General features: G+C 47.2%; 1 protein-coding gene across 3 annotated transcripts in view; it reads right to left on the bottom strand.

Annotated features, from left to right (window-relative positions):
- The window catches only part of sema3bl (sema domain, immunoglobulin domain (Ig), short basic domain, secreted, (semaphorin) 3bl), a 120,040-nt gene that overhangs the window by 63,725 nt on the left and 36,776 nt on the right, over nt 1–19,539 (bottom strand). For all 3 annotated transcript variants that reach the window (XM_056301768.1, XM_056301769.1, XM_056301770.1), the window contains one exon: nt 16,851–16,913. In XM_056301768.1, coding sequence (XP_056157743.1) covers nt 16,851–16,913 — 63 coding nt within the window. The remainder of the gene's footprint in view (nt 1–16,850; nt 16,914–19,539) is intronic.

The following is a 19,539-nucleotide window of genomic DNA, read 5'->3' as shown; positions in this document are numbered from 1 at the left end:
CCTTTCACTTTCCCCACTCCCATTAAAAAAACACAGCCACCCCTCTCCTAATTCATCACAATTCGAGACTCCTTCCCCTCTCCCACTTGGCTTCTCTCTCTCTCTGTCTCTCTTCATGTAAAAGGCTTTCATCATGATCATTAGGGGACAGAACTTCTTAGCAGTCTCTTCCTCTATCATCTTGCGGATGACATTGAAGAGAGAGAAGACTCTTTTTCTCTAACTCACTGGTCCTTTAAAAGCCCGCTGAAATAGTTTTCTGTACCTAGGGAGCATGTGCGTGGGAGTGCAGACTATATTGCTGCAGGGTAGGGAAGCAGAGTGTCAACACAACTTAACACAGCACTAAACTGTCTGTGTCGGCTGGTTTACAGAAAACCATGTCTGGTTAGAGAGCTTGAGGCGAGATTCTGCATACAGTACTCATAATACTCATAATATACACCATTCAGTTAACAAAAGCATCTTACAGCACCATGACTACATATATTTTCAGTATTATGGCTGCCAAAGGCATCACACCCCAAACCTGTGTTAGTGACAATGTCCTTAGTTGCATCTCCATCCACCTGTTTTTATGCACATTTTCAATTTGCGCATGAAAAACCTCAGTGGAAATGCTGAAAATTCAAAAAAGTTTTGAAATATCACAAAAAAGTGTTTACGCTTAACAGTAGCGTACCGTGGGGTTTCAGTCAGGGCCTTCACTTATGAACTGCACCCCACCACCACCACCATCACCACCACATACACACACACAAATTCCTCATATGGGTGCTGATACAGCTGACACAGCCTCATACAAAATACACTATCACGCACTGTATGCACTACTGGATCAACACCAACAGGACAGCTGATCTTCAACATCCACAACGCACACCACTGTGCACCATCACCATCAGATCTTCCTTCATGTCACTCAGCAACCAGAGTACACACGCACACCACACGGCACAAAAACATAACACAACTAGAAGAGCGCACTCAATGGAGTGTAGCTCTCCACGAGGCATATCTCCCCTTCTCCGGTGCACGCACTTGGCCACAAACAACCTCTTTTTTTCATCTAACGGGAGAGGGTGCCCTTATCAAAAGACTTCAGATGTGTTTAACCATCACAGTTTTCATGGTCTAAAATGAATTTAGGTGAATGACTTTCATTCATTGTAAAGCAATAAAACATTGGTAAGAAAGCATAAGTAAACCATGGGAAATGTTTTATTGCAGAAACTGAGATAATTTCCAGCTGTGACTGTGATTAATCCTACTCTTGAAATTGTATTCCTATAGCGGAGTTTTAACATTGGCGTCTATGGCACGTCTGCGTCTAATCCCCCTCATGATGTCAGCTAAACACACATGTGGCAAACTGATTAGAGCGGATTATTTTTGGTTCATCCAGTGTTCCTCCAGTTCTCCTGTGCTGAGATCAGCAGTGAATGATTTACTGATTTGTGAAATACAACTGATGTCTCAATTACTTTCAACGGTCATACCCAAATACATAATGGACACTGCCGCTGCCTGATCTAAGTCAACCGTGCGCATGCGTGCAGTGACAGAGTGCAGCGTTGGATGAGCGAGCCAGACGGTGAATGAAAAGAGGGAGTGGCGATAACGAGAACAAGTGATTTCCGAAGGTTTTTAATCGCCCCGACCATGAGGTTCCTGATCATACAGGTATAACTGTGCACAAAAAATCTTTAGGTTGATAGGTCCAGTAGTTTGCAAGATAACCTGTGGACAGAACACACACGTGACCAAATGTATAATTTCTTACAGGCTACTGCCTGGCGGAGGTAACAAACATGTTTCCACAGTTGTAGTGTTCACCAGTCACTCGTGCAACTTCAATAAACTCAATAAAATATAACCACAATAGGGCATCTGGGTAGCGTGGCAGTCTATTCCGTTGCCTACCAACACAGGGATCGCTGGTTCGAATCCCTGTGTTACCACCGGCTTGGTCAGGCATCCCTACAGATACAACTGGACGTGTCTGCAGGTGGGAAGCCGGATGTGGGTATGTGTCTTGGTCAATGCACTAGCGCCTCCTCTGGTCAATCGGGGCACCGGTTCAGGAGGGAAGGGGGAACTGGGGGGGATAGTGTGATCCTCCCATGCGCTACAGCCCCCTGGCGAGACTCCTCACTATCAGGTGAAAAGAAGCGGCTGGTGACTCCACATGTATCGGAGGAGGCATGTGGTAGTCTGCAGCCCTCCCCGGATCGCCAGAGAGGGTGGAGCAGCGACTGGGATGGCTCGGAAAATAGGGTAATTGACCAAGTACAATTGGGGAGAAAATAGCCACAATATTATCAGTGCACTGCCTTCAATTCAATAAGAAACACGTGCACACCAAAGTTCCACCTTACCTGAGAGACTCTTGGCAGCCTTCTCTCACAAAATTCATCCAGTAATTTAGTCCGTTTGGAAGAACGTGTAAAAAATGCAGACAATCCTACCAGATTTGCAAAAAACACAAAGTAGATTGGCAACAGTAGTACCTGTGAATGCAGTGGCCATTTTGCTTAGTTCGCTCACAACCCGCCAAAGGCTCAAGCTCAAAGTTAATGATGACACTGGGGGCTAGCACCGACACATCGTAGAGTCCTGAGGCATTCCGTCACTACACAGCAAAATTTGATTGGCTGATGATACGGTCACTCAAAGATGTAATCAGTTTGCAGCGCCGGGCTTCGACGAAAGGCTAGCAATACCACTAGTGCTGGCCCACAGAGCTGTGATGCGTTTAGATGACAACAATTAATTGAATCAGACACATTTCAGGCACACTTCAACTTAACTATGTGTAGCCGGGTGGTAAATCTGTTAAATATGTTAAATGACTTTCCACTTAAATTTAGTATAGTTTAACTGTTAATATATGTAATTGTTACACTGTCAAGCCATGTAAAATGTCATTTAATGTATTTAAATTGTGAAGCAGATTGTGAGTGTATTTTTATAGTTTTGGTTGTCATTGCATGTTTTGACCAGTAAGTGGCAGTGTTGCGGACTTTTATTGTAACTCCGTGCAAGTCATCCAAGTGCATCTTGGGTACTCTTTCTGCAAGTTATCCAAGTGCATCTTGGGTATTCTTTCTTTTTTTCTTGTGTGAAGCACCTGAAGATTGCGGTGTGACGGTGCTCTGACTCCGTAGTAAGTAGGGGTAAATATCTTGTGAAATATACCTGTAACATTATTCCAAACAATATTGTATGTCGGTAATTTGACAAGATGGTTTGATTTAGACGCTACTGGAGTTGATGATCGGTGATTTTGGGCGCGAGCCGTCGACCACTGTTCGCCATTGCAGGCATGACAAGGTAATGTTGGCGTTGTGGAGTTAGAAAACAACGAGACAGGAGACGTGAGAGTAGACGTAGTCGAGGTAGTTTACTAGCTCCAACTTAGCATGTCATACATTCGACAACGACACTGAACTGACTGTGAACCGGAAGCGGAAGTGCATTATTTGACCCCTCGCCTCTTCCCTTAAAGGTACACCGTCCTCTTAGGTGAATGTCTCTCGATATATAGATGTGGGTCACCACACAGGCCCCCCCAGAATTCACCTACACAAAACAATGCAAAACAGCAAAAGTGCAAGTCATGAACATAAAAATAGACTCTACAACAGAACAGTCAATGACATAGTGCAAAGTCACGGGGAAAACAGGTGACGAGTCGGGGGGCGGACCCTGCGGCCATAACGGCTGCGCTTCACAGGAGGGGAAACAGATGGGGCCGAAACCCGGGCCATAGGCGGGGCCGAAGCAGGAACAGAGGCAGGTGCCGGGGCCGACCTAGGAGGGCGCCCCCGCCGCGGGGGTAGGGCCAATTGCATTGGCTCCCCAATGTCCATGTGAGCGGGCTTGAGACGGTCTATAGCGACCCGCTCCGGCCTGCCCCCCATGTCCACCACAAAGTTCTTATCCCCTGCCTCCAGGACGCGGAAGGGCGCGTCGTATGGGGGCTGAAGCGGGGACCGATGGCTGTCATGCCTAATGAAGATGTACCTCGCCGATGGCAGATCCTTGGGGACGTAGGACCGGGGGAGGCAGTGTTGAGACATCGGAACGGGAGCGAAGGCACCGGCAGTGCTCCGGGACGCACTGAGGTTAGAGGCAGCCGACCAGGGAGCCGTAGCATCCGGAAGAAACTCCCCTGGAACCCGCAGGGGCTGGCCATACACCAGCTCAGCGGAGGAGGTCTGGAGGTCTTCCTTCGGGGCCGAACACAGGCCGAGCATGACCCACGGGAGCTGGTCCATCCAGTCGCAGCCAGTGAGGCTTGCCCGCAGAGCGGCTTTCATGTCCCGATGGAACCGCTCACAAAGTCCGTTGCTCTGCGGGTTGTACGCCGTAGTGCGGTGGATCTTCACCCCCAGGTGCTCAGCGACCGCCGTCCAGAGCTCCGAGGTAAACTGGGAGCCCCGGTCGCTCGTGATGTCACCAGGCGTGCCGAAACGGGCCACCCAGCAGCCGATGAACGCCTGTGCTACCTCTGCTGCCGTCGTGGAGGACAAGGGAATAGCCTCTGGCCACCTGGTGGCCCTGTCCACAATAGTGAGGAGGAACGTATAACCACGGGAGGGGGGCAGGGGACCCACCAGGTCAACATTGACGTGGTCAAACCACCTCTCTGGAACCACAAACGGCGCCAAAGGGGCCTTGGTATGGCGGTGCACCTTGGCGCGTTGGCACGCCACACACGAGCCGGCCCAGGCTCTAACATCCTTACGGAGCCCAGGCCAAACGAACTTGACACTCACCAGCTTGGTCGAGGCCTTCACTCCCGGGTGGGAAAGGCCGTGGACGGTGTCGAAAACTCGGCGCCGCCAGGAAGCAGGCACCAGGGGGCGCGGTTGACCGGTGGAGATGTCACAGAGGGGGGTGGTGTTGGCCGCGTCGAACGTCACGTCCTCCAGCCGTAGCGCCGTAGGGGTCGACCGGTAGTCTTGAACGGTCGCGTCCTTGGCTTGGTCCGCTGCCATAGCGGCGTAGTTGAGTCCCAAGTGAACGGCGTTAACAACCGCCCGTGAAAGGCAGTCGGCAACGAAGTTATCCTTGCCCGACACGTGTTGTATGTCCGTGGTAAACTCGGAAACCGCCGCGAGATGGCGCTGCTGACGCCCAGACCACGATTCTGAGGTTTTGGCCATACAGAACGTCAGCGGTTTGTGGTCCACGAAAGCGGTGAACTGTCGGCCCTCCAATAGGAACCTAAAGTGTCTGGTTGCGAGGAAGAGACCCAGTAGTTCCCTATCAAAGGTGCTGTATTTGCGCTCGCTCTCACGGAGTTGTTTACCGAAGAACGCCAACGGCTGCCAGCCCCCCCCCCACCCACTGCTCACACACGGCCCCCACGGCATAGTCGGAGGCATCCGTTGTAAGGGCTATGGGGGCGGCAGGCGACGGGTGAGCTAGCAGTGCAGCGTTGGCCAGTGCGGTCTTGGCGGCCACAAAAGCCTTGTCCATCCCCGAAGACCAGTCCAGCTCGTCCTTAGACTTCTTACCCCGCAGGGCCTCATACAGGGGACGCATGATGTGGGCGGCACGGGGCAGGAAACGGTTATAAAAGTTCACCATGCCCAGGAATTCCTGCAGCGACTGTACAGTGCGGGGGTGGGGGAACATGGTGACAGCCTCAACCCTGGCAGGGAGGGGAACGGCCCCCTGTGGAGTGATGTGGTGCCCGAGGAAGGTGATGGACGACTCCCCGAACTGACACTTAGCTGGGTTGATGATGAGGCCGTGTTCGCTGAGCCTGTCGAACAGCTGTCTGAGGTGCGTCATGTGTTCCTCCGCCGACGCACTGGCCACGAGGACGTCGTCTAAGTACACAAACAAAAATGGCATGTCGCGGAGCACAGAATCCATAAGGCGCTGAGACGTCTGCGCCGCCCCTTTAAGGCCGAAAGGCATACGTTAAAAACTCAAAGAGCCCAAACGGTGTGATGACAGCCGTTTTTGGGACATCCAGTGGGTGGACCGGCACTTGGTGATACCCCCGCACTAAGTCGATTTTGGAATAGATGGCAGCGCCCGCCAGGTGGGTAGAGAAATCTTGTATGTGCGGTATGGGGTACCGGTCGGGGGTCGTGGCATTGTTTAGGCGACGGTAGTCCCCGCATGGGCGCCAACCCCCGTCGGCCTTAGTAACCATGTGAAGAGGGGAAGCCCATGGGCTGTCAGAACGGCGGACAATGCCAAGGCGCTCCATAGTCGAAAACTCCTCCCTGGCTATTGCGAGCTTGGCCGAGTCGAGGCGTCGGGCCCGGGCGTAAACTGGGGGGCCCACTGTGGTGATATGATGTTCCACGCCGTGCTTGGTCACCGCCGAGGAGAAGGTGGGTGTGGTGAGCTCGGGGAAATTTGCGAGCAGGCGTTGGTATGGATCCCCGGTGGAGAGTGTGTTAGCGAGGCACAAGCGCTCCAGCCCCCCCAAGCGTGCAGGGGTATGACGCAAAAGAGACGGCATCAATCACGCGACAGTTTTTAACATCCACCAGCAGGTTGAAAGCACAGAGGAAATCCGCACCTAGGAGCGGGGTGGATACAGCAGCCATCACAAAGTCCCAGCCGAAACGTCGGCCGCCAAAACACACGTCCACATGTCTGATACCGTACGTCCGAATGGACGTGCCGTTGGCGGCGTCCATCAGGGGGCCGTGACTGTCGGTCATCGTGTCCACAGCTTGTGCTGGTAGTATGCTGCGTTGAGCGCCAGAGTCAACCAGCAGCCGCCGGCCCGACAAGGAGTCTCTGATGAACAACAGCTTGCAGTCACGGCCGGCGCCCATAGCCGTTAACGAGCGCCGGCCTTGGCGTTTCCCTGAACCCTGTAACTGCAGGGTTTGCGACACTGTTTTGCTTTTGCCCCAAACCTGGCATGGTAATAACAGAGCCCGTCGTCAGGTTGGTGGCGGGCTGTCACCGCAGCCGCGGTGTCCATATAGTCGTACACAGGTGGTGGTGGGGCGGTCTGGTGGGGTAGCAGGGCATGCACAAACTGTTGCCGGTTGGCCAGGAAAACCTTGTCTGCTTCAGCAGCCAGAGAACGGTAGTCCTTGGAGGCGGCGAGAGGAGAACTGGCCAGTGCTGTGCGTACAGGTGCGGGGAGCTGCCTCAGAAAAATGTGTTTGAAAAGAAAGGCCGGATCAGCCGATCCCAGCACAGACAGCATTTTTTCCATTAACCCAGACGGTTTGCCGTCGCCGAGGCCATTCAGGGACAGTAAACGGTCTGCCTTCTCCAGCTCCGACAGTTCAAATAGCTTCAGGAGGAATGTCTTTATAGCATTGTACTTGCCAGCAGCTGGCGGAGCTTCCAACAGTGTCATTGCTCGCGCCGTTGTCGATGCGTCTAGCGCCGCCACTACGTGGAAGTACTGCGTTGCATCCTGCGTTATCCCTCTCAGCTGGAACTGGGCTTCCACATGTTGAAACCACGGCCGTGGATTATGCTGCCAAAAGTCGGGTAGCTTCACAGTAGCGGTGTAAATGCTAGCGTTAGCAATAGCCATGTTGTTAGCACCGGCGTCGTCGTTGTCAGACATACTCGTATTAGTAGTTCGATCACGTCGGGGTCACCAATGTGGAGTTAGAAAACAACGAGACAGGAGACGTGAGAGTAGACGTAGTCGAGGTAGTTTACTAGCTCCAACTTTGCATGTCATACATTCGACAACGACACTGAACCGACTGTGAACCGTAAGCGGAAGTGCATTATTTGACCCCTCGCCTCTCCCCTTAAAGGTACACCGTCCTCTTAGGTGAATGTCTCTCGATATATAGATGTGGGTCACCACAGCGTGCATAAAGCCACACCATGCCATTGTATTTGGGTAGTAAGGGAATGTAATGGTTTTATATGCATTTTAATTCTGTTTAAAGGTAACTGACAGAGTGAGAAGTTGCACGATCTTCAGGAAGTTCCACATGTCTTTGTTAAACCCTGTTTAACATACATAGTCCACTGCCGTATTTTGCACCGTATGTTGTATGTTGTATTTATTATTTTCCTTTTAAAATCTTTTCTGTTAAACTTGCCACATCTGTGAACATTTATGAGCTGTTTGCTCGAAAGACACAGGAATTTATGCACTCAGTAAAACGATCTGCATTCGAAGGTTCAAACAATAAAATTAAAGCTACGAGAACCCCGGAAGTAATTGTGTCCTGTGTGGTATCTAATTCCACGGGCTACATAATTTTGGTACCAGGAGTGGGGTGTAGCTAAAAAATTTTTTTTTAAATTGGCAACAGAGTGGCTTATTTTTACTAAAAAAAAATATATATATATATATATATATATACGGCAGTGGTGAAGATTGCTGGTGACGTCCGTTGGTGTTGAGTCTGAAGCCATCCTGCTGTGGAGGTGGTGACCAGCGAGAGACGACGTGAGGGGCTCTACGAGGTTCTGGTGCTTCCTGTTTCACACGACTCAGCCGTACCAGCGCAGAGGACTCTAGCGCTAACTTCAGCTACAAAGACCAAGATCCAGCAAGGCTCCAAGTTAAAGACTGTCCTTGTAGTATCCTTGAACCAGGTTTTGAACTAAATATCCTCATTTATACTGGACTGAGTAAAGATTAATATATCATTATGTCTAGTGATTCTGGTGATGAAGGGAGTTCACGTAATGATAATGGCCACACCTCAGGTGGCATAACGGGTATAAGTGAAGGTGCTACAAAAGAAATGCAGACCACCATGCAAGAGCTCGCCAGACTGCGAGATGAGCTCACCAGGTTAAATGGTGAAGCAAAGGCTCAGAGAGCAAGTGATAACAGTGCACCCACACGTTCATACATCTACGTTCCAAGAGAACGCCAGATCCAAGCATTTAGTGGGGAGTGTGGTACAGACAGGAGATATGTCGAAGAGTTTATTGAAGAGGTCGAAAGGGTTTTAAGATACAGAGAGCAAACAACAGAAGAACAATGTGACTATATACTATCTCTATTGCGTGGCCCTGCATTAGAAGAGGTGCGACTATGCATGAGGGGTCAGTCAGTGGGGCCCAGTGATTTATACTCTTACCTGAGCAATGCATTTGGGGAAAAGCGCAGTTCCACACAGCTTTTGCAGACCTTTTACAACCGTAACCAAACTGATGGAGAAGACCTCCGTGACTACTCCCATGCACTATCCCAGATTTTGAGCTCTGTAGTGAAACAGTCCACAGATGTAATACCTAATGAGAAAACTGTGCTCAGAGACCGGTTTATTGAGGGTTTAAGAGAAGCAGCACTCAGGCGTGAACTCAGGAAAATGGTTAGGGACAAACCAGAGAGCAGCCTTCTAGATGTGAGGAACGAGGCCCTCCTGTGGGAGATGGAGGACAGCAGGTCTCGTCGTCCCAGGGTCATAAAGAGCAACCAAGTTACATCAGAGGTTCCAGAAACCCAGTGCTCTACTATTAAAACAAACAATGACCAAGGTACTGCATTAAATGATGTTCGGAAAGCAGTAGCCCATCAGGAAAAACAGCTAGCAGAGTTAGGCAAAACACTCGCTGATCTAGCCTTTGCTGTAGGTGAACTGAGTAAGCGCAGCACTCAACAGACATTCCTAGAGCCCAAGCCACGACCTAGACCCCAGCCAAAGTTCACACCAGATGGTCAGCCTATCTGTTTCAAGTGTAGAGGCATAGGTCACATTGCAAGAAAATGCTCACAGGCCAGAGGGGGTCAAGGGGACGCAACACCTAGTTCTTATATAGTGCAGGAAAACTCGCACCCTCAGTTGTCATGAGCCACACAACTCGAGGGGAGGAAGCTGGCTCACCAAAAGAGACTCCAGACAGAAGCAGGATCTTAGAGCGTGCAGTCGGAGAATGTAAAACTGTTGAGGTGAAACTACGAGGTGTTACAGTGTCCTGCTTACTTGACACTGGTAGCCAGGTCAGTACAAGTGTTTTTTCAGGGAACACCTGTCAGTGAAAGGCGAAGACATTCACCCGGCATTTGAGTGGTTAAAGATCACTGCAGCTAATGGATTAGACATACCCAAATGGGCTATGTGGAGCTTGATGTAGAAGCCATGGGTCTGACTATCCCAGAGCGAGGTTTTCTGATAGTTAAAGATTCTGAACACTCTTCTTCTGTTCCAGGTCTAATAGGGATGAACATTGTCAAAAAATGCAGAGAGCTAGTACACACTGAGTTTGACACCACACTGCAGGAGAGGTTTGACTCAAACTGGAGAGAGGCTTTTAATCATCTTCATGCAGTACATGCAACAGACAGACTCTCTTTCGCTATGGTAGCTGGTAAGGATGTAGTCCATATACCTGCTTCATCTGCTGCTACAGTTATGGCTAGGGGACTCAGGACCGTGAGTGAGGATGGTTCTTTTTTGTTGCTGGAGTCTGTGGGTGTCCCCGTTCCTGGAGGTTTGGTTGTTGTGCCTACTTTGGTTTCATCGGGCAATCACATTTTTCCAGTCCGAGTCATGAACATGTCTGATGAAGATATCTGGCTAGGGCCACGGACTAGGCTAGGGGTTTTGACTCAGGTAGACTGTGTGAAAAGTGATGAGCTTTGTGAGGTACAGTTCCAGAGAATCTCAGCAGACACCGAACAAGTGAGTATCAGTGAACACCCCGAAACACCGACAGATGTGCAGGAAATTCTCGGCAAGCTCAATTTTTGTGGTAGCCCAGAACAGCAAGCACAGCTGACTTTGTTACTGGAGAAGTACTCTTTTGTGTTTGCAACAGAAGATGAAGATCTAGGCCACACTAACAAAGTACAACATGAGATCCATCTGACAGATGACATACCTGTAACACAGCCATACAGACGAATCCCACCCACACAGTACAGTGAAGTCAGGGAACATATTGGCAAGCTGCTTAAAAAAGGGGTCATTCAAGAAAGCTCCAGTGCTTATGCTTCGCCCATAGTACTAGTGAGAAAGGCAGATGGTAGTCTGCGGCAATGTGCCGATTACAGGAAACTCAACTCAAAGACAAGACGTGATGCATTCCCGCTCCCGAGAATTGATGAGAGTTTTGATGCGCTGAGAGGGGCAAAGTTCTTTTCGACCATAGATCTGGCGAGCGGATACCACCAGGTAGCTATGCATGAGAGAGATCGGATTAAGACTGCACTTACTACACCGTTTGGTCTGTATGAGTACGTGAGAATGCCTTTTGGTGTTTGTAACGGTCCAGCTACATTTCAGAGACTTATGCAAGTTACTATGAATGATCTCATTTTTCAGATACTCCTGGTCTACCTAGATGACATCTTGGTTTTTTCAGAGACATTTGAGCAGCATTTGGAGAGACTTGAGACTGTGTTTAAGAGACTGGCAGAGACGGGCCTTAAGGTGAAGTTGCAGAAGTGTGCTTTTCTACAACAGTCTGTAAAGTTTTTGGGTCATCAGGTGTCAGCAGAAGGTATAGGAACTGACCCCTCCAAGGTCTCTGCTGTTAAGAACTGGAAGGTCCCAACCACTGCCAAAGAGCTGCAGTCGTTCTTGGGTTTCTGTAGTTACTACAGGAGATTCATTCGAGGCTTCTCACAGATTGCCGGGCCACTGCATGACCTAGTCAACAAATGTTCAGGTGTGAAAAAAGCAGGGAAAGTAGGTCACCAGTTTTGTAATATGTGGACACCAGAGTGTGACTCTTCCTTTGAGCAGTTAAAGGAAAAACTTACCTCTGCTCCCATTTTGGGTTTTGCCGACTTCACACAACCATTTGTAGTTGAGACAGATGCTAGTCAGCATGGATTAGGCGCTGTATTGTGTCAGCAGCAAGGTGACACCAGACGTGTCCTAGCATATGCTAGCCGCAGACTACGCCAGGCTGAGAAGAATGACCGAAATTAGAGTAGCATGAAATTGGAGTTGCTTGCCTTAAAATGGGCAGTTGCTGAAAAATTCAGGGGTTACTTGCTTGGTTCAAAGTTTGTTGTCCTGACTGATAACAATCCCCTCTGCCACCTCAAGACAGCCAAGTTAGGTGCTATAGAGCAGAGGTGGGTAGCGCAACTGTCTGTTTTTGATTTCGAGGTTAAGTACCATCCTGGTTGCAGTAATGCCGCCGCAGATGCTCTCTCTAGGCAGGAGTTTGCAGGGGAGCCTGAAACAGACCCTGACTCGGATTTTGACGACTGTATCACTGTGTGTAACCTGATTGAGCGAGGAACAGTTCTGGATCCTGGTCTTGTCTCTAGAGGTCTGGAGTGTTACAAAGTGAGACAGATCCGTGCTGGGGAGTCGAGGTCTGGTGAGACAGGTACTAAACAGGGCAACACCCCCACACTGCCAGGTTATACCAGAGAGGAGCTAGTAGGTTTTCAGGCCGGTGACCCCACCCTAAAAGAGTTTAGGGCATTTTGGGATTGGGGGAGGAGGCCATGTCCCAGAGAGAGAGCAGCCCTGTCTAGTCAAGTGAAAAGATTGTTGAAACAATGGAGATGCATACAACAACAAGAAGGGTTGTTGTACAGGGTTATCACAGACCCACGTCATGGAGAAGTGTGGCAGTTACTCGTGCCTAGTTGTTTGAGGGACCAAGTTCTAGAAAATGTACATAACAACATGGGACATCAGGGCATAGAGCGCACTGTAAACTTGCTAAGAGGGAGGTGTTTTTGGGTAGGGCTATGTGAGGATGTTGAAAGCTGGGTTAAAAACTGCGAGCGGTGCATTTTGACCAAGATGCCTCAGCCAAAAATCCATGCTCCAGTTTAGGCATTCCTGGCCTCCCGACTTCTAGAAGTGGTGGCTGTTGATTTTACAGTGTTGGAGGCAGCTTCAGATGGCCGTGAAAATGTCCTTGTTGTGACCGATGTGTTTACAAAGTTCACACAAGCGTATGCTACCAAAGACCAGAAGGCTGACACTACAGCTAAAGTTTTGCTCAGGGAGTGGTTCATGAAATATGGGGTCCCAGAGAGACTGCACTCAGACCAAGGTCGAAATTTCGAGAGTGAAATTATAGCAGAGCTGTGCAAACTCTATGGGGTTAAAAAGACACGGACAACTCCCTACAGGCCACAGGGAAACGGTCAGTGTGAAAGATACAATCGCACACTCCATGACTTGTTAAGGACACTCCCACCAGAGAAAAAAAAGCGTTGGCCAGAGCATCTGTCTGAAGTAGTATATGCCTATAATGTCACTCCTCATTCCACCACAGGGTACTCGCCTTATTATTTGCTTTTCGGGGTACAGCCACATCTCCCAGTAGATGCTTTATTAGGGCGTGAGTGTGTGTCAGACAGGAAACAGGATTGGTTGTCTGTTCATCAGGAGAGACTCAGACAGGCACACGAGAGAGCCAGAGAGTACTCAGAGCAGAAGGCAGCTGAGAGGATCTCACTGCAAAATGAGAAGGTGTATTGTCCTCCTGTGGACATTGGTCAGTTGGTTTTCCTACGTCACAGACCCCCAGGTAGACATAAGATTCAGGACACATGGACCTCAACAGTCTACAAGGTAGTTGACATCCAGGGTACCACACACACTGTTGAACCTTTTGAGGGAGGTCCCATTAAAAGAGTTCATAGGTCTGAGTTGCGACCTTGTGCAAAACCAGTTCCCAAACCAAGAACTAGAACTAGGTTACAGACCACTACACAGCCTGTAGCTGAGGATGAGCCTGAGTCACCTGAGGCTGATTTTGTTATTGTTGAGGAAGTCATCCCTCGCCGGCTTGTGCAAGTACCTAACCTGCCTCTTGCAGCAGAAAGTGTTAGTTTACATGTGACAGCACCCACAGATGAGAGTGACGGTGAAGGACCTGAGGAAGGTTATTCAGATATGAGAAATTGTGGCACAGAAACAGAATGTGTTAATGATGTGCATCCAGACGTTAGCGACAGTGACTTGCCCATTATTGAAAACAGGGACAGGCCCGCACTAACAGATGATGCTGGTGGAGCAGGACGTAGAACCTATGCACCTAAACCTGCCATTAGGAAAAGCAAGCGGGAAATGGCTGGATCTCATTCAAACCCATTTCATCTGCCAAAGTCAGCCTGTAATGCAGTCTCAGTCAGCACAGACATGGTCTCTAAGGTTTTGACAAGCCTGGATGCTGCTCTCTTTGAAAAGGCCTTGCAGGGAGTATTTGAGTCAGTTCATGTTTCGTAGTCACCGAGGACGTTGACTACATTTGCAGGGGAGTATGTAGCTGGGTGGTAAATCTGTTAAATATGTTAAATGATTTTCCACTTAAATTTAGTATAGTTTAACTGTTAATATATGTAATTGTTACACTGTCAAGCCATGTAAAATGTCATTTGATGTATTTAAATTGTGAAGCAGATTGTGAGTGTATTTTTATAGTTTTGGTTGTCATTGCATGTTTTGACCAGTAAGTGGCAGTGTTGCGGACTTTTATTGTAACTCCGTGCAAGTCATCCAAGTGCATCTTGGGTACTCTTTCTGCAAGTTATCCAAGTGCATCTTGGGTATTCTTTCTTTTTTTCTTGTGTGAAGCACCTGAAGATTGCGGTGTGACGGTGCTCTGACTCCGTAGTAAGTAGGGGTAAATATCTTGTGAAATATACCTGTAACATTATTCCAAACAATATTGTATGTCGGTAATTTGACAAGATGGTTTGATTTAGACGCTACTGGAGTTGATGATCGGTGATTTTGGGCGCGAGCCGTCGACCACTGTTCGCCACTGCAGGTATGACAAGGTAATGTTGGCGTGTATAAAGCCACACCATGCCATTGTATTTGGGTAGTAAGGGAAATGTAAAGGTTTTATATGCATTTTAATTCTGTTTAAAGGTAACTGACAGAGTGAGAAGTTGCGCGATCTTCAGGAAGTTCCACATGTCTTTGTTAAACCCTGTTTAACATACACAGTCCACTGCCGTATTTTGCACCGTATGTTGTATTTTGTATTTATTATTTCCCTTTTAAAATCTTTTCTGTTAAACTTACCACATCTGTGAACATTTATGAGCTGTTTGCTCGAAAGACACAGGAATTTATGCACTCAGTAAAACGATCTGCATTCGAAGGTTCAAACAATAAAATTAAAGCTACAAGAACCCCGGAAGTAATTGTGTCCTGTGTGGTATCTAATTCCACGGGCTACATATGAAAAACAAATTATGATTTTGATTTTGACAGGGCCAGCAGAGAAGGCCCTGACAGCCCACCACTTTGTATCAACAAAAGGTAAATGCGACTAAGTGCAATGGAAACAAATTCAGTGAATAAATGATGTGCAGAAATTACATGACTTAAATGTCACTCAAGCTTCCGCTCCACTGAAGAGACAAAAAATGTTGGCAGATGAAATCATCAGGCATTTGTGGACTGAGGAGGAAACTGCAACGTTCCTTGAATTATTACAAGAAACAAACATAAACGCCAGAACTCTTCCAAGAGCACATAGTTGTAATATTAGTTGTTCCCATTCCATTGTCCAGCATGCTCTCCATCACCAATCTTTCCATCATATTTTCCTTCATTTGAGGTTTGACTTACTTACTTACTTAATCCTCTTCATCTCTAGTGGGACATAAGGATTCAACGATCTGCCTCCATCGAGACCTGTCTTGTGCTGCATGCTGTGCCTCTCCCCATGTCAGGTACACTTCCATTAAGTTCACTGTCACAGTTCACCACCAAGTTGTTTTGGGCAAGCCTTGTTTCCTTTTCCCTGATGAGTCCATCTTAGTGCAACCTTAGGGATTCGATCCTGGTCCATTCTGAAGACATGCCCTAGCCATCAAATTCGGCGACGTTTGATATCCAGCGCCACACTGTTGCACTTAGTCATCTCGCATAGATAAGATAAACTTAATTATCCCCATGGGGAAATTCATCCTCTGCATTTAACCCATCCCAACACACATACTGGAAACAGTGGGCAGCCATGTAGCTAGGAGTGGTGGGGCGTTGCCGTGCAGCGCCCGGGGACCAACTCCAGTTCTTCTTGCCATGCCTCGGTCAGGGGCACAGACATGCATGTCTTTTGATGGTGGGAGGAAACAGGAGCATCTGGAAGAAACCAACCCAGACACAGGGATAACATGCAAACTCCACACAGAAAGGACCTGGGATGACCTGGGGTTTGAACTCAGGACCTTCTTGCCTTGAGGCCTCAGTGCTAAACACTGGGCACTGTGCTGCCCCATTTTAGAGCATTTGTTCATTTGAGATCTTCTCAGCCCAGAACATACAGCAGATTTTCCTGAGGCATCCATTGTGGTAGGCATCAATCTTTTTTTTGTCACATGTTGTTACTCATCAGCACTCTGAGCCATACAACAGCACTGATATTACATTCCTGTTGTACAGTCGGACCTTTGTTCTTAGGCTGTACTGCTTTGACTTCCAGATAGGTGGGAGCCTCGCAAAAGGTTTGAGGTTTGACAGGCGCTCTTTTAATCATGACATCTCACTGCACCCTCTTCTTCTGCAGTGGTATAATGGCAACTGACTGGAGAATTAGCGCTACCTACTGCTTAGCTTGATAAACTAACTCCTAATATTCACATAACAGTAGTGGATGGAAACGCACATACATTTGCAATTTCTTCTCCCTTTTTTTTTTTTTTTTTTTTTTTTTTTTGGAAAATTTGGATAAAATGTGCAATATATTTGGAAGGAAACTTGACCATTGTCTTTGCATAGAGCCACACAATTTTCTTTGTGTGTTATAAGAATATTTCAAGACCAAAACCCAGAGATGAGGTCGAACAAGGTTTAAACCATGGCCAAGTTATTTTTAAGAAAGTTTTATCAGTCAAACTGATAAAAAACAAAGTACAAAGCCTTTAAACAGGTAAGAGGGAGGGACATGGTGGAAGATGTACGGTAGATAATAACTGCAGGCTGTCAATAGCTCACCTGTGGTTCTTTTCCTCTTTGAACACAGTCCTCCCTGATGCCAGGCAACGGGGGCCAGTAGATCTATGGAAAGACATAACAAGAAAAGGAGATGGAGGAATACAGAGGAGAAGGGAAAAGATGGAAAAAAAGAGGGAGAAAATCTGATGATTAGTAATTTCATTGCTCGGCTGTGTCATAACACAACCTCCTCAATCAAGTGACACTGCAACTTGTATCGGTGTCTCAGAGCTACACAAGCTTTAACCAGTGCTGTTGGTGCAATCAAAAAGCCATGCTCAGTCCATATCTTGTTAACTCTGAATGCACACTGCAAATCCTACGATAAAAACAATTAGGAATAAGTTGGGCATAGACAACTCTCAAAGAAATGAAGAATAATATGCTGAGGGTTGGGTCATAGTGTACGATTTTTTTTAAAAATTATTTATTTTTAGCTGTAGACCTGAGACGAATGATATGAATGACAGAGCCAGGTTTTAATCTATAATGGCAATTTAAGCATGAGACAGTGTTGTATATTAAACTCATGGACGCTGAATTCCTACAGTTATGTCTGATTGCTTATTGCTCTGGTTAAGAATACAGTATGAGTTTGAGAAAAAGCTAATAAAAAGGTTTTTTTGTTGTCTTTTTTAATATCTGTATTATGAGAGTTTACTCCAAAGACCAGGGATTCATAGTGCATTTTCCCCTAGGAACAAATATCAGAGCGCAACACATCAGACCCCTATTACTTTAGTCGGTTTTTGGAATGAAATTCAGTTTTCACTGTCTGACAAAGGGGAAGTTGTACTCTTTAACCTTCCAGAGAAGAGACCTTACTAGACCATCTGGATCTCACAAAATATCTTTTCAGTTATCAACAAAAAGTTCTCACAGTATGGATCCAAGACCGACTGATGTGGAAAATCCCCCCTCTCCCTTAAATTCTGCTAACTTAATAAGGAGGAAAGGTGAACCCTAAGTGTGAAACAAGGGTTTTGTCCAAAACAATGGAACTGGATTTTACAGGACAACCACATGAAGAAAACATAAAATTGCCTTTTGATGAGGAAAGCCTTGGTCTCCCCCAGCATTAAGCTTCAATAAAAGTAATGATACTGTATATCGTGCTGAATACCACAGGGTTTATTTGAGACAATGAGTCTTTGTCTGGTAGAACTGACTTTTCTTTGGCGAAATGGAAGAATATAAACCAGAGGATTGCTCCCCTGGTTTATATTTGATTGGTGCTGACTGCATTACTATGAATGACTAGAATTTATTGTCTGTATGTGTTTGAGCGCGTCTGTGTGTGAGCGAGAGAGGGAGAGAGATTATCACTGTGTGTGTGTGTGAGTGTGTTTGTGTTCAAGCAGCTGTAGACAACTTTTTCCCTTTAACTTATCATTATGAAGTGAATGTTGATAGCACGGTGTAATGTCTAGGGAATAATGACACCATCAGCATTTAGATTAGTTCCCTATAAGCCTTGTTTTCAGGCTGACAGGGAACCAAATTCTGCCTGCCACGGGGTATGATCTTGCAGGAAAATTAAGGCTCGATTCTCAGCACAAAGGATGTCACCAATTGCGTAACCAAAACAGGGGCAGGATAGCACTTTTGTTTTTGCAGGTAGCTATCGGTAGCTATCCCCAGTTGCGGAAATGGCGGATGATGGAACAACCAAAGTGACAGTGAAACTCTACCCGGCAAGAGAAAAACAATCCCGCTGACAGAGAAGAGAAAGAAGACAATGAGGGAGAGTGATAGAAACAGAGATAAAACAAGAGTGAACCTTAGACGGGCATTCACTCAATGGAGTTAGCCCCGGTGTTGTATCAAACTCTGTTACCCCATCAAGATCTGTCCTCCCCTAGCCAAACGAAAGCGTTTCGTATAGAAACAGGTTAGCTGTCGGCTCCGATTAGGTTAAGGTAAATGTTATGTTAAGGTTAGGGTTAGGTTGAGGTTAGATTAAGGTTAATAAAGCTTTCTGGTGTTGTATCGAACTCTGGCTATGAGGGAACAGATCTCAATGAGGAAACCAAGTTCGATACAACAGCGGGACTTGAGAGGGTTCCAAACCGACAGTCAGTTGGCATTCTTTCTACTGGCTCAGTAAGTAACACAACCTGCCTTTTACTCTGCCTTTATCATAGCCGTGAGATTGGGGTTTCTAGTTCAAATTGGGATTCCTATGGTTGTTTCTTGCTTTTGACAGCAGCCATGCTGCTAATAAATGGTTGTTTTTGCAATGAAATCGTAAATAATAAAAACACTTGGAAATGCTGGGGGGGGGGGTGAAAAGTTGTCTACAGCTGCTTTAATTTGTATGTACTGTATATGGTAGAGGAAGTGGGAGGGTGTGTTTGTATGTGTAGATGAAGAGTGTATATCTGTGTGTGAGACAGAAAAATTATGACGGTGCGTGTATTTGAGAAAAACTTCTAAGAGAATGACAGCATCAGAGAGACAAAAGAGAGCGAAGGATCGACACCGTGAATCTGCATATGATTGCAACCGTGGCTCAGCTTGAGAGAAAGAGACAGATGTGGAATGATGGACACTTAGGGCTCTAGTTTCCGGATCATAGAGTAGTCGAAGGTGCTGGTTCACGGTGTAACTCGGTCTAAGGTGTGGCCAATACTTTTTTTGGTGATTTTGGGACATATTGAGATTTCAGGCGCTGGTGGTAATCATGTGC

The sequence above is a fragment of the Lampris incognitus genome, chromosome 2, assembly GCF_029633865.1.
Source record: "Lampris incognitus isolate fLamInc1 chromosome 2, fLamInc1.hap2, whole genome shotgun sequence".
Taxonomy (NCBI): Eukaryota; Metazoa; Chordata; class Actinopteri; order Lampriformes; family Lampridae; genus Lampris; species Lampris incognitus.
The sequence above is the reverse complement of the archived record's forward strand: the minus strand, read 5'-3'. Positions and strand labels throughout refer to the sequence as shown.